Raw genomic sequence first — 12,799 nt, 5'->3', positions numbered from 1 at the left:
TCATTGCACATTCGCAATTTGCTGCTCAACACCGGTCAATGGCCCTCCTTGTCTCTCTCTCTCTCTCTCTCTCTCTCTCTCTCTCTCTCTCTCTCTCTCTCTCTCTCTCTCTCTCTCTCTCTCTCTCTCTCCTTCTCTCTCCCTCTCTCTCTCTCCCCCTCTCTCCCTCTCTCTCCCTCCCCCTCTCCCTCTCTTTCCAGTTAATGCCTTACACTTTTTTTTTTTACACAATATTCCCTGCCAAACCCCTTCTTTATGTGACACAGTCCAAATTAATGACATTTTAATCGGTGGGTGGTTGTTTTAATATTTCAAAAGTTTGTCCAAGTGAATAATTTATTTGACTATGATTTATGTGAGAGTAGAAAGCACTGTAACTAGCTTTCTATCCACACTGTCTACTCAGTTGTGCATTGGAGTGTAATCAACACTGTGGGTGTTAAGTTTGACTCCATAAGTGTTCAATTCATGCTGGAAAATGTTTATTTTGTACTGTATTAATCCAATGAGGCCCAGATACTATGTGGTGTGAATGTATAGGAAGAGAGAGGAGAGGCTAGGAGAGCGTCTGTGAGAAATATGGATTAGAATCAACACTGTGGGTGTTAAGTTTGACTCTGTAAGTGTTCAATTCATTCTGAGAGATTTTAATGTAGAGGTAATGTGGTGTGAATGTATAGGAAGAGAGAGGAGAGGCTAGGAGAGCGTCTGTGAGAAATATGGATTTCCAGCTACCATGAGTGTCGTGGTTCCACAAGGACCATTTGCGTCTGGGAGATAGACACAGCACAGGAGAGAATCTGTGCCTGCCTGCCTGGGAGCTCTGTGAGTCTTTGGCGCCCCTGTGTGGTAGGGGATGAGAAATGCGGGGGCAAGGGTTAGCACTGTCCAGAAATTCCCAGCTGCGTGTGAAATGTAAAGAAAAAGTGACCCGTAGAGGTCGTGGCTGCCCTTGAAAGAGTGTGTCTTCCTTCCTGTCTTTTGGATTTGTGTGGGTTGTGCTTTCTAGTGCGGCTATCAGATTGTGTCAGTTTACAGAATCAAAGTAAAGTAAAGAGAAGTTGTGGAAACACTGGTACAAGTGTCCTTTATAAGTGTGTTTTTGCCTATGTAGTGTGTTATTTATTTATTTATTTATATTATTACTATCATTATTCATTATATAGGTATGTGTAGTTGAGTTTCTGTTTAGAAATTGGACCATGAGTCTGGAATAAAGTTGTTGTTGATGATGATGATGATGATGATGATGATGATGATGATGATGATGATGATGATGATGGTGATGGTGATGATGATGAGTAGCCTCATCTTTCTAATAAGACAAATTACACAAACAAAGCACCTCCTCGCCCAACATGTACATCTAGCACCAGGTTGGTACGGCTAGTTATAAAAAATATCTACAGCTAATGCTAGATTTTGAGCTCAGGTTTGCATATGGCCAGTGCATGTTTTTACACATCCTGTGTTTGTGTGTGCAAGTCCTAAAAGCAGACGAACAAATATTGTTGTTGTTGTTGTATGTTGACTGACAGCATCAGTCTTATGTGACAGTGTACCTTGTGTTACAGTGTAAAGTCTGTGTTTACATTGAATGCTGCGTTTGACCTATTGGATATACACTCTAGCCTACAACTTAAGAAGTGTTTTTACGTTTTTTTTTTCTGTGGTAACTGTCTTTGCTTGACTGCTGTTTCTCTTCAAAACACTCTTATGTGGATTACAATGCTCAAATATGCAGGGGCCCTTTGCACCGGTCATCGCACTTTGTGAACTAATTAACAAGGGAAAGGAATTTGCAATGTGCAATTGGAGTGTGATTGTGGTGTGCAAAGAGTTCATATGTGCTTCCAGGGTTTTTTGTGTTTGTTTTGTGTAAGTGCAATCCATGGCATATTTATAAATCCAATTAATCTGTTGATCGATTTATTTGACCTTACCTGTGGTATTAGACAGGTAGGCCCAGTGTATTGGCCTGGGCCCACTTCCTGTGTGACCTGTTCTCAAATTCAAATTCTCAAAGTTAATTTATTTTATCCAAGCCTCATGTCTGTGATCCTTGTGGCATCAATAATTGCATGTCTCGTCAAAGGTAGTCAGAAATTGATGAGTTGGGATCAAATTATCCTGAGGTTGGGCAAAAAAAAATAATTTCAGCATTTCCAATGGGGCATATTTAACTATGGGGTTATGATGCACTGCATATTTAAGATAATATTACTCTGATTCTGTCGTTGGTCCTGCTGGTGTATAAATCAAAGGAAGGATTTGTTTTTTTATTGCAGTAGTTTTAGTAGCATGCAGAGGCATTTGAGAGGTGAGGCAAAAGCCTTCCATCTTTAAAATGGGTTTACGAGATGACATGCTGCCGGTGTGTTTCTATCAGTCTGTCTGCCTGCTTGTCTGTCTGTCAGTGTCTGTCTGTGTCTGTTTGTCTGCCTGTCTGCCTGCGTGTCTGTCTGTGTCTGTTTGTATGCCTGCCTGCCTGCCTGCCTGCCTGCCTGCCTGCCTGCGTGTCTGTCTGTTTGTCCAAGCCCATCTGTTGTCTGTCTGTCTGTGTCAGTTTGTCTGTCTGGCTGTCTGTCTGCTTGTCTGTCTGTCTGGCTGCTTATGTCTATGTGCCTGTCTGCCCATCTGTCTTGTTATATCCGTTTGTCTGTCTATGTATGTCTTTCCATCTGTCTGTCTTTCTATGAGTACAGGTTTGCTTCCTTGAGATGTGTAACCTTTCCAGCCTGTCTGCCACAGTCTGTCTGTCTGTCTTTATTTATTCTCTTAATATAGTCTAAATCGCCAGATAAAGATTGGCAGTCGGTCTGGCCCTCTGCCAGTCCATCTGTTTTCCTGTGTGTCTGTCTGTCTGTCTGTCTGTCTGTCTGTCTGTCTGTCTGTCTGTCTGTCTGTCTGTCTGTCTGTCTCACCCAGTCAGTCTGTCTATTTGCACCTGTTTGTCTAAGGGTCTATATTTCTGGGTCTGCTCTGGCACTATGTCTGTTAATCTGTCTGTCTCTTAATCTCACTCTGTTTGTCTGTCCGTCTGTCTGTCCGTCTGTCTGTCTGTCTGTCTGTCTGCCTGTCTGTCTGTCTCTCTCTCTGTCTGAAAATCACTCCTCACCTCTGAATATGCTCTGGTTCCAGAGGTAGAGATTGACACCTCCCTTCCTGTCTGCTGTCTCTCTGTCCATCTGTCTCTTTGTGTCTGTCTTCCTGCCTGCCTGTCTGTCTGCCTGTCTATCTGTTTGACAATCTGCCTGACTGTCTGTCCGTCTGCCTGCCTGCTGTCTGTTCGTCTGCCTGCCTGCCTGCCTGACTGCGAAGATTCTTATTCATCTAGCTTATGATATTCAGAGGGGGTTGGTTTTCAGCAGCTAGACTTTCTCTTCCTTGTGTGTGTGTGTGTGTGTGTGTGTGTGTGTGTGTGTGTGTGTGTGTGTGTGTGTGTGTGTGTGTGTGTGTGTGTGTGTGTGTGTGTGTGTGTGTGTGTGTGTGTGTGTGTGTGTGAGTGTGTGTGTGTGTCTCTCTTTCTCTCTCTCTCTCTTTATTTGTCTCAGCACATACATTATTGTCCATTTCCGGGACATCAGTGCCCTGGCCTTTGTCTGTCAGTTTGTCTGTTTTCCTGCCGATCCGTTGTACTATAGCCTACTGTATTTCTGGCTCAGCGGTTCCCAGTATTTGCAAACTAGGGGTCCACAAATAAATACTCAACAGCAACACAGCAACACATATTATTTCGATTTTTAGAGAAGGACCCACTTGTACTACCTCTGTGGTCCACCAGTGGACGCCAGGCCACAGTTTGAGAATCATAGGTCTGTCTGACTGGCTGTCTGACTATCTGTCTGCACCTGCCTGTCTGCCTGTGTTTTTGTTTTGTGTGAAAGCGAAAGTGAAAGCCCATTGGGAAACTCCAACTCCCATTGTCATTGTGACACAGCACTCCACAGCACACAAGTGAACACTGCACACTGCACACTGCACACAACGAAATTGCATTTATGCCTCACCCGTGCAAGGGGGCAGCCCTCAGTGGCGCCCCATGGGGAGCAGTGCGGTGGGACGGTACCATGCTCAGGGTATCACAGCCATAGAGGAGGATGGGGGAGAGCACTGGTTAATTACTCCCCCACCAAGCTGGCCGGTCGGGAGTCGAACCGGCAACCTCTGGGATGCAGGTCTGACGCCCTAACCGCTCACCCATGACTGCCCGGCTCACCCATGACTGCCCAGTCATTATCGATCTCTTTGTTCAATCTGGCAAACATCTCTCTAATAGTCAGTGTGCCTGTTTGTCTGCCTTCCCAGCTCTCTGTCTCTCTGTCTGTCTGTCTGTTTGTATATCTGTCTGCCTGTCTGTCTGTCTGTCAGTCTATTTCTTTTCTATTTCTATTAGGGGCAGCCATGGCCTAGTGGTTAGAGAGATGGTCTTTCAGTCTAGGGGTCGCAGGTTCGAAACCCCCCTGACCTCTCCCTACATCTCCATCCATGGCTGAAGTGCCCTTGAGCAAGGCACCTAACCCCACATTGCTCCAGGGACTGTAACCAATACTCTGACAAATAATAACTATAAGTCGCTTTGAATAAATGAAAGCGTCAGCTAAGTGCAATGTGATGATGATGTGATGATGGTGATGATGATTTCTTTTGTCTCCAACTCTTAACCATTGTCCATGGGGCATTCATTGCCTAATGGTTAGGGAGGAGATGGGCTTAAGATCAGGGGGTTGCCAGTTCAAATCCCGCCCTTACCTCTACCTACACCTACATCCTTGGCTGAAGTGCCCTTGAGCAAGGCACCTAACCCCACCTAACTCCAGGGACTGTAACGGATACATTATACAAGGATCATAACAGGCACTAGAGCCTGGCAGCACACCTAACCTTCAAGTCCCTCCATGGTCTGGCACCCCACTACCTCACAGACCTCCTTCACACCTATGACCATTCAAGATCCCTGTGGTCCTCTTCCAAGGGCCAGCAGATCGTCTCTCGTACCAGGCTCAAGTGATACCAGTGACAGAGCCTTCCATGTTGCTGCTCCCATTCTTTGGAACAATCTGCCCAACCACATCCAGAATGCCCCTTCACTGCCCATGTTTAAGCAACACCTTAAGACACATCTCTTCCTGGAGGCTTATGACTGCTAGTTCCACAAGCACTTTCACTTACACACGTTCACACACTGACGCGCACACACACTCACACTTTCCTACACGATGCTCTGTGAAGCGACCTTGGGTGTTTTGAAAATCTCTATATAAAATGAAAGTATTATTATTATTATTATACATTATAACGAATAATGTATACTCTTTTTAGAAGTCTTCTCGCCAGAGGTGTCAAAAGTAAAAGTTTTTAATAAAAGTAAAAGTAATTATCTGAGTGACCAGTAGACCTGTGTACTTGTGTTATAATCAGCTGCACTTGTTGGATCAAGTTACTGGTGGGTTCTTGTTGGGTTTTTAGGTGTTTTTTTTTCAGTAACAACACAATCTATCCACCTCATTAGGTACAACGAAGTAAATGATGTAACAGCAATGTAATATCATGTGCTAGTGTTTGCTTACACCATGAATGTACAGTACTTTTACTTTTTTGACACCTCTGCTTCTTGCACACCTCATTTGGTCAGGTGCAATGGAGAACCCCATGGTCACCAACTCAATAAAACAAAAAGGCACCCGCACATTGTCCTCACGCTGTCCTTTTCATGTTTATTTGCAACGTGCTGAGGTGACCTTGAACCTTTACCATCTCTGGCTCCACAGATGGATATTGACACCCTGACGCCCTCAGTCTGTCTGTCTGTCTGTCTGTCTGTCTGTCTGTCTGTCTGTCTGACTGACTGACTGTTGTGTTTGCCACACAAATTCATTGCTAATCTCTGGTTTCACAGATTGAACACTTCCTCTCTGTCTTCCTGTCTGCCTGTCTGTCTGTCTGCCTGTCTGTCTGTCCTTTGAGGTGTGTCTCTAAATCGTCTCCACTCTCTGGCTCCACAGATTGAGATTGGAACCCTATTTGTCTTTAGCCTGATAAACCAGACTAAATGTGAGATTGGATGTTTTTCAAACCGTGTCTGTGCCAATAGGCCAACGCTCTGACCAATCAGCGCAACTGACAATTACTACCATCAAAGAATGTGGATCCACGTTTTAAGGCCTGTCTGTAAATCGGCAAAAAGTCCTTCTAATTCTTCCAAAAATGATTCCAAAGTTTGAGTCAAACGAGAGCTGTTCAATCCTTCTTAATATTGAATCCCCAGCATCGCAAGCTTCGTCGTCACTCCCTCAAAACCCCCCCGCCTTGATTCAAAACAAATCTCTGCGTTGTGATTGGTTTGCCAGATTCAGGGCAATGTGGCAGACCACTTCTACAGTTCGAGGCCAGACCACTCGCTGGCAAAACATTTTGGCGTCCAGTGGGTGGCGCTAATTTACTAGGCTAATTTGTCTATGTTGTCTCTCTGCCACTCAAAGTCATTGTTCATCTCCAGTTCCACACACTGAACCCTCCTCCGTCTCGCCAGTCTGTCTGTCTGTCTGTCTGTCTGTCTGTCTGTCTGTCTGTCTGTCTGTCTGTCTGTCTGTCTGTCTGTCTGTCTGTCTGTATCTGTCTGTCTGACTGTCTGTCTGTATCTGTCTGTCTTCCTCTCTGTCTGCTTCTGTTTGTCTTTGAGGTCTACCTCTAAATCATCACCCATCTGTCTGTCTGTGTGTCTGCATCTGTTTGTCTCTGAGGTCTGTCTCTAAATCGTCCCCCGTCTTGTCTCTGTCTCCCCATGCAGATTGAGATCGGAACCCTGGCCCCACCGGAGGAGGCGGAGGAAGGAGAGGAGGGAGAGGAAGGACAGGAGTACGAGGAGGGAGAAGGAGAGGAGGGAGAGGAAGAGCAAGAGTACGAGGAGGGAGAAGGAGAGGAGGGAGCGGAGGGGACAGAAGCTCCGGAGGAGGGAGAAGGAGGACAGGAGGAGGGCGAAGCAGGACAGGAGTACGAAGAGGGAGAAGGAGAGGAGGGAGCGGAGGGGACGGAAGCACCCGAGGAGGGAGAAGGAGGACAAGAGGAGGGCGAAGGAGGACAGGAGTACGAGGAGGGACAGGAGTACGAAGAGGGAGCACAGGAGTACGAAGAGGGAGCCGATGTGGAGGAGGTGGAGCAGGTAAGGCGCCTTTAGTGACTATGCTGCTAAGAGCTGGAACCAGCTTCCAGAAGTTGTAAAGAAACCCACCCACCATTGATTTTTTAAATCTACCGTAGACTCAAGACAAAGTTGTTTTCCAATGCCTTCGTAGCAGCATTTCTAATCCTTAAAAAAAACTAATTATAGCAAATTATCTGTTTTAGTGTCTTATCTTAAGGGTTTTTTTTGTTCTTTTCTGTGATCCATATTGATGTGTTTTAATCTTATTATGATAATTATTTAATGTTTTATGGTGATGTTTTACGTTTTCTTAGATTCTTAATTCTTTCTTGTCACTTCAATTTTTTTATGTGAAGCACATTGAATTGCACTTGTGTCTGAAATGCGAAATACAAATAAACTTGACTTGACAGGTGGAGTCGGAGGCGGAGTCAGGGGCGGAGTCTGAGCTGCCCATCGTGCCTAAGCTCCTCCCCCCTGGGGGCTCTGGAGGTTCCGGAAGTTCCGGAGGGTCGGGGGTTCTAATGGGCCCTGACAGCCAGCAGAAAGGTCTGTAGCAACACCGGGTCACGTAAGAACACCTCAACACACTCTCTCACCTTCATCTCTCTTTCTATCCTTCTCTCTCTCTCTTCTTTGTCTGTCTCTCTCTTCTTCCTCTGTCTCTCTACAGTTTTCTCTCTCTCTCTCTCTATAGCTTTCTCTCTCTTCCTCTCCTCCTCTAGTTATCATTCTCTCTCCCTCTCTCACTTCTGTTCTCCCACCTTTGTCTTATTCATCTCTTTGTCCCTCTCTCTCTCTCTCTTTCTCTCTAGACCTTCTCTCTCTCACTCTCTTTCTCTCTCTCTCTCTGTCTCTCTCTCTCTCTCTCTCTCTCTCTCTCTCTCTCTCTCTCTCTCTCTCTCTCTCCCTCACACACACACACACACACACACACACACACACACACTCAAGAACAACTTACAGAGACTTTTACACCCATGCACTTCCACACTTTAAAGCATTGTAGAAATTCAAGTTGCCATCTTGTCCAGGTCTCCATCTCACCGCATTGCTGTTTTTCCATTTAACTCCTCACCAGGGGTTAAATGTGTGTCATTATCGTCCTGATCACTCACTCACCAAATCATAACTCACTTGTTGTCAAATCATAACTCACTCACTTGTCGAATCATTCACTCACTTGTCAAATCACCCTCCGCACCAATCATTCTTCACGTGTCTGTCTATTTATTTATGTCTATTTATTGGTGTATTTGTATGATTTTTTTATTCGTTTATCTGTCTGTGTGCGTGTGTAGAGACGGGGGTGTCCTGTTTTATTCACAACAGTGTTATTTTTTTCCATCCAGTCTTTTCTTGATCCGGGAAGAAGTTGTGTCTCTTTGTCTGTCTGTCTGTCTGTCTGTGTGTCTGTCTGTCTGCCTGTCTGTCTGTCTGTCTTTCTGTCTGTCTGTCTGTCTGTCAATCCAAGTCATTGTACACTTCTTGTCTCTAGTCTGTCTGTTTTTAACAAGAGGAAAAACTGTCTGTCTGCCTGTCTGTCTGTCTGTCTTTCTCTCGACATGCTTGTCTACCTGTCCTTAACGTCTGATCCTTCTGCCTCTGTAGGTTTCTGTGTGTGTCATTAGCTGTTGGGGCCTGATATTGTCTCAAACAAGAAGAGGACCTGTCTACCCACCTTCCTGTCTGTTTGTTTTTTTTCTGTCTGTCTGTCTGCCGCCTTCCTGTCTGTCTGTTTCCATCCGTCAGCTTCTGTCTGTCTATCTGTCTGCCTGTTTGTCTGCCTGTTTGTCTCTGTCTTTACAATTGCGTGGTCTATGTGTGTGTGTGTGTGTGCGTGTTTGTATGTGTGTGTGTGTCTATGTGTGTGTGTGTGTCGTGGTCGTCACCTGTCCCTTAACTCTTCATCTGTGTGTGTCCGTCCGTCTGTGTGTGTTTCTGTATGTGTGTGTGTGTATGTGTGTGTGTGTGTCGTGGTCGTCACCTGTCCCTTAACGCCTCATCTGTGTGTGTCGAACAAGAGGAGCCGTCTCTGTGTGTCTGTCCATATTTGTGCGTGTGTGTATGGATATGTGTGTGTCTATGTGTGTTTATGTGTGTGTGTGTCGTGGTCGTCATCTGTCCCTTAACGCTTCATCTGTGTGTGTCTAACAAGAGGAGGAGCTTCGTCTGACGCCGGTCGACATTCTCCAGATCTCGGGCGACTTTTCGACCGGCTCGGGCTCCGGGGACCTCGGGGGCTCGGGTGGCTCCGGAGATTCCGGTTCCGGAACCATCACGGTGGAGTTTGCCTCGGGCGGCTCCGGTTCCGGAGACCTGTTCCCGGACTTGGCCCTGGGCTCGGGTTCGGGGGTGGAGGTGGAGGCGTCCGGCGGAGAGATCGAGTTCTCCGGCCTGGCCTCGGGAGAGGAGGCGTCGGGAATGTCGGGCTCCGGGTCCGGGGCCGAGTCCGGGTTCGGGTCGGGAGAGGAGGCGTCCGGAATCTCCGGGGACGGCTCGGGCTCCGGCGTGGGTTCCGGAGCCTCCGGGGACCTCGGTTCCGGCGTGTCGGGTTCAGGGTCAGGCGTAGTTTTGGTGCCTGATGGAGGTTAGTACCAGAACCAGAGCGGCGGATAGTTGGGTTTCTATTGCTGTCCGAGGGTCTGATATGAGTTTGATTTTCAGTGTCTGTCAGTGTGTGGGACAGCATGTGTGTTATTTTGAGCATGCACTATTTTAATTTGTCTTTTTTCATGTTTTGGTTGACTTGATTGCAAATTTCATAGTGGTCTTGGTAGTGCATGTTTGGGACAAGTTTTCATGATTAAAGGGTTCTTTCCTTTACGTACCATACCTTGCTATTGCTACAGCCAAACTTTCTTTATCTTCTTCTTAGTTGTTCCATTTAACTGTTCATATTGAGTTAAATGTGTGTGATTCTTTCTTTTTTCATTTATTTATGCATTGTTCATTTCCTATCCTTCCCTCCATGCGTCCATCCATCCATCCATGTCCCTCCCCATCCACCTTCCTTCTCTTCCTGCCCTGCCTCTCCTTGCTCCTCCCCTCTCCTTCCTGTACCTCCCTTCGCTCTCCCTTTGTGGTTCCCCTCCCTATCTGCCCTGCCTCTCCTCCTCTCCCCCCTATACACCTCCTTTTCTCCCATATACCTCCCCTCTCTCCCTGCCCTGCCTCTCCTCTCCTCTCCTCTCCTCTCTCCTCTCCTCTCCTATCTCCTCTCCTCTCCTCTCCTCCCCTCTCCTCTCGTCTCCTCTCCTCCATGCACTACCCCTCTCCTCTTTCTTCACCTCCCCTCCCCTCTCTCCCTGCCCTGCCTCTCCTCTCCTCCATGCACCACCCCTCTCCTCTTTCTTCACCTCCCCTCCCCTCTCCTCTCCTCCATGCACCTCCCCTCTCCTCTTTCTTCACCTCCCCTCTCTCCCCTCCCCTGTCTCCCTGCCCTGCCTCTCCTCTCCTCCATGCACCTCCCCTCCCCTCTCTCCCTGCCCTGCCTCTCCTCTCCTCCTCTCCTCTCCCTTCACCTCCCCTCCCCTCTCTCCCTGCCCTGCCTCTCCTCTCCGCTCCTCCATGCACCTCCCCTCTCCTCTCCTCTTTCTTCACCTCCCCTCCCAATCTTTCCCTGCCCTCCCGTCTCCCTGCCCTGCCTCCCCTCCCCTGTCTCCCTGCCCTGCCTCTCCTCTCCTCTTTCTTCACCTCCCCTCCCCTCCCCTCCCTTCTCCTCTCTCCCTGCCCTGCACCTCCCCTCCCCTGTCTCCCTGCCCTGCCTCTCCTTGTGTCTCACAAGAGGAGGAGATGCCCCTGGTCCCAGACCTCCCTGAGGAGGCGTCTGGTTCTTCTGCTGAGGAGTCGGGAGATTCTGGGGAGGAGGAGGTTATTGTAGAGGTCCCAGATATAGATGAAGGTTAGTAGCCGACCGCCTTCACTCTTTTAGTAGCGGCACAGAATCGTCTAGTGGAGTAAGATACTTCAGGCTCGTACTTTTCCGGGTTCCGTGTGATGTCGGGTTGAGAAAGAAAGCTCCTGTAGCGCTGTAGATGGCGGTAGCGCACATCTTGTGCAAACACCACAAAAAGAGAAGAAGGAGGAGGAACAACGCGCCCTTAGGAGACCAAACTTGAGCACACCCCTTTCCATTGGGTGGTTCCAGAGTTTGAATGATCTTTCTCAACTAGACGATTCTTTGGTAGTAATTTATTATTACAGTATGTAAATGGTTTATAATGTTGGGACGAGGTTATTATAGAGGTCTCAGATCAAGAGGAAGGTTAGTAGTACCGCCTCTCTGCCTCTCCTCACTCTTAAATCCCTTTTACTATACTGTATAAACAATTGTCGGGTCAGCCGTGGCCTAGTGGTTAGAGAGTTGGTCTTTCAATCTAGGGGTTGCCGGTTCAAATCCCCTCTGACCTCTCCCTACACCTCCATCCATGGCTGAAGTGCCCTTGAGCAAGGCACCTAACCCCACATTGCTCCAGGGACTGTAACCAATACCCTGAAAAAAAAAATAGTTGTAAGTCGCTTTGAACAAAATGAAAGCGTCAGCTAAGTGCAATGTAATGTAACAATGCCATTGTGGCTATGATATTGATTTTTGTATTATTTGGAGAGGAAGAGAAGGGTACTGTAGAGGTCCCAGAATTAGAGGAAGATTAGTACCCAATGCTTCTCTTTTAGGTCATATACACTGCTGGATGTTTTGGCGAACGTACTGAACATGTGTAGCGTTATTGTGACTGGGAAAGGCAGACTGCATTGCATGCTTATGGTTGTTTATCACGTCCTTCCATCAGTTTCGTTCATTTGGGATGACCGTATAGCTATTATGAGATGTGGTTATGTGTACCGATGATACATCACCCCTAGCCTTCATATCCCCCCGGGTCATCACTCATGTGGCTTTCACCATTTGTCCCATTCTATCTATTCATGCTCATCCCCTTTGTGTGTGTGTGTGTCTGTGTGTGTGTGTCTGTCCTCCTCCATGTCTGTGACCCGTCTTGTCCTTTAACACTTAATGTGCGCGTGCATTCGTGTGTGCGTGCATTCGTGTGTGCGTGATGTGTGTGTCTTTGTATGTGTGTGTGTGTGGGCGCGTTTGTGCATCCGTGTGTGTGTGTGTGTGTGTGTATGTGTGTGTGTGTAAACAAGAGGAAGAGTTAATCACTACTGCCCCCACCACCGAGGAGGGAGCGGGTGGCACGTTCGGATCGGGAGAGTCTGGCGCCCCTGACGGTCAGTACTGCTAACAACATCATCAACAACATCAGCATCCTCAGCAGCATCACCAGCCACTGCAGCCACTGCAGCCGCAGCATCAGCACCACAACTTCTGCTGTTGCTAGGTGACGGGTGGTTTGAGGGGGAAAACTTTGGAATCGGAATCGTAATGAGTGGCTGAATGAGGGAACTTAACTAAATATAAGATAGTTACACTTTTAACTTAAGTTAAGTTAACTAAATATAAGATAGTTACACTTTTATCTTAACTTAAGTTAACTAAATATAAGATAGTTACACTTTATTTTAATGTCCCTGTTACGGTGTATCTACATCATACACTACATAATGTGTAACAACATTTAACATTTAAGTGTGTAACAGCATGTATCGTTATGTACTTACACTGTACCAGAGGGTTAGGGTAACGGTTAA

The 12,799-nt window shown here is 47.1% G+C and overlaps 1 protein-coding gene across 1 annotated transcript in view; it reads left to right on the top strand.

Annotated features, from left to right (window-relative positions):
- epyc (epiphycan) overlaps nt 1–12,799 on the top strand; it is a 39,023-nt gene that overhangs the window by 19,831 nt on the left and 6,393 nt on the right. The window contains exons 3-8 of the mRNA XM_063218116.1: nt 6,791–6,862; nt 6,971–7,162; nt 7,558–7,693; nt 9,303–9,734; nt 10,932–11,048; nt 12,296–12,379. Coding sequence (XP_063074186.1) covers nt 6,791–6,862; nt 6,971–7,162; nt 7,558–7,693; nt 9,303–9,734; nt 10,932–11,048; nt 12,296–12,379 — 1,033 coding nt within the window. The remainder of the gene's footprint in view (nt 1–6,790; nt 6,863–6,970; nt 7,163–7,557; nt 7,694–9,302; nt 9,735–10,931; nt 11,049–12,295; nt 12,380–12,799) is intronic.

Source organism: Engraulis encrasicolus, chromosome 15, assembly GCF_034702125.1.
Source record: "Engraulis encrasicolus isolate BLACKSEA-1 chromosome 15, IST_EnEncr_1.0, whole genome shotgun sequence".
Lineage (NCBI taxonomy): Eukaryota > Metazoa > Chordata > Actinopteri > Clupeiformes > Engraulidae > Engraulis > Engraulis encrasicolus.
The sequence above is the reverse complement of the archived record's forward strand: the minus strand, read 5'-3'. Positions and strand labels throughout refer to the sequence as shown.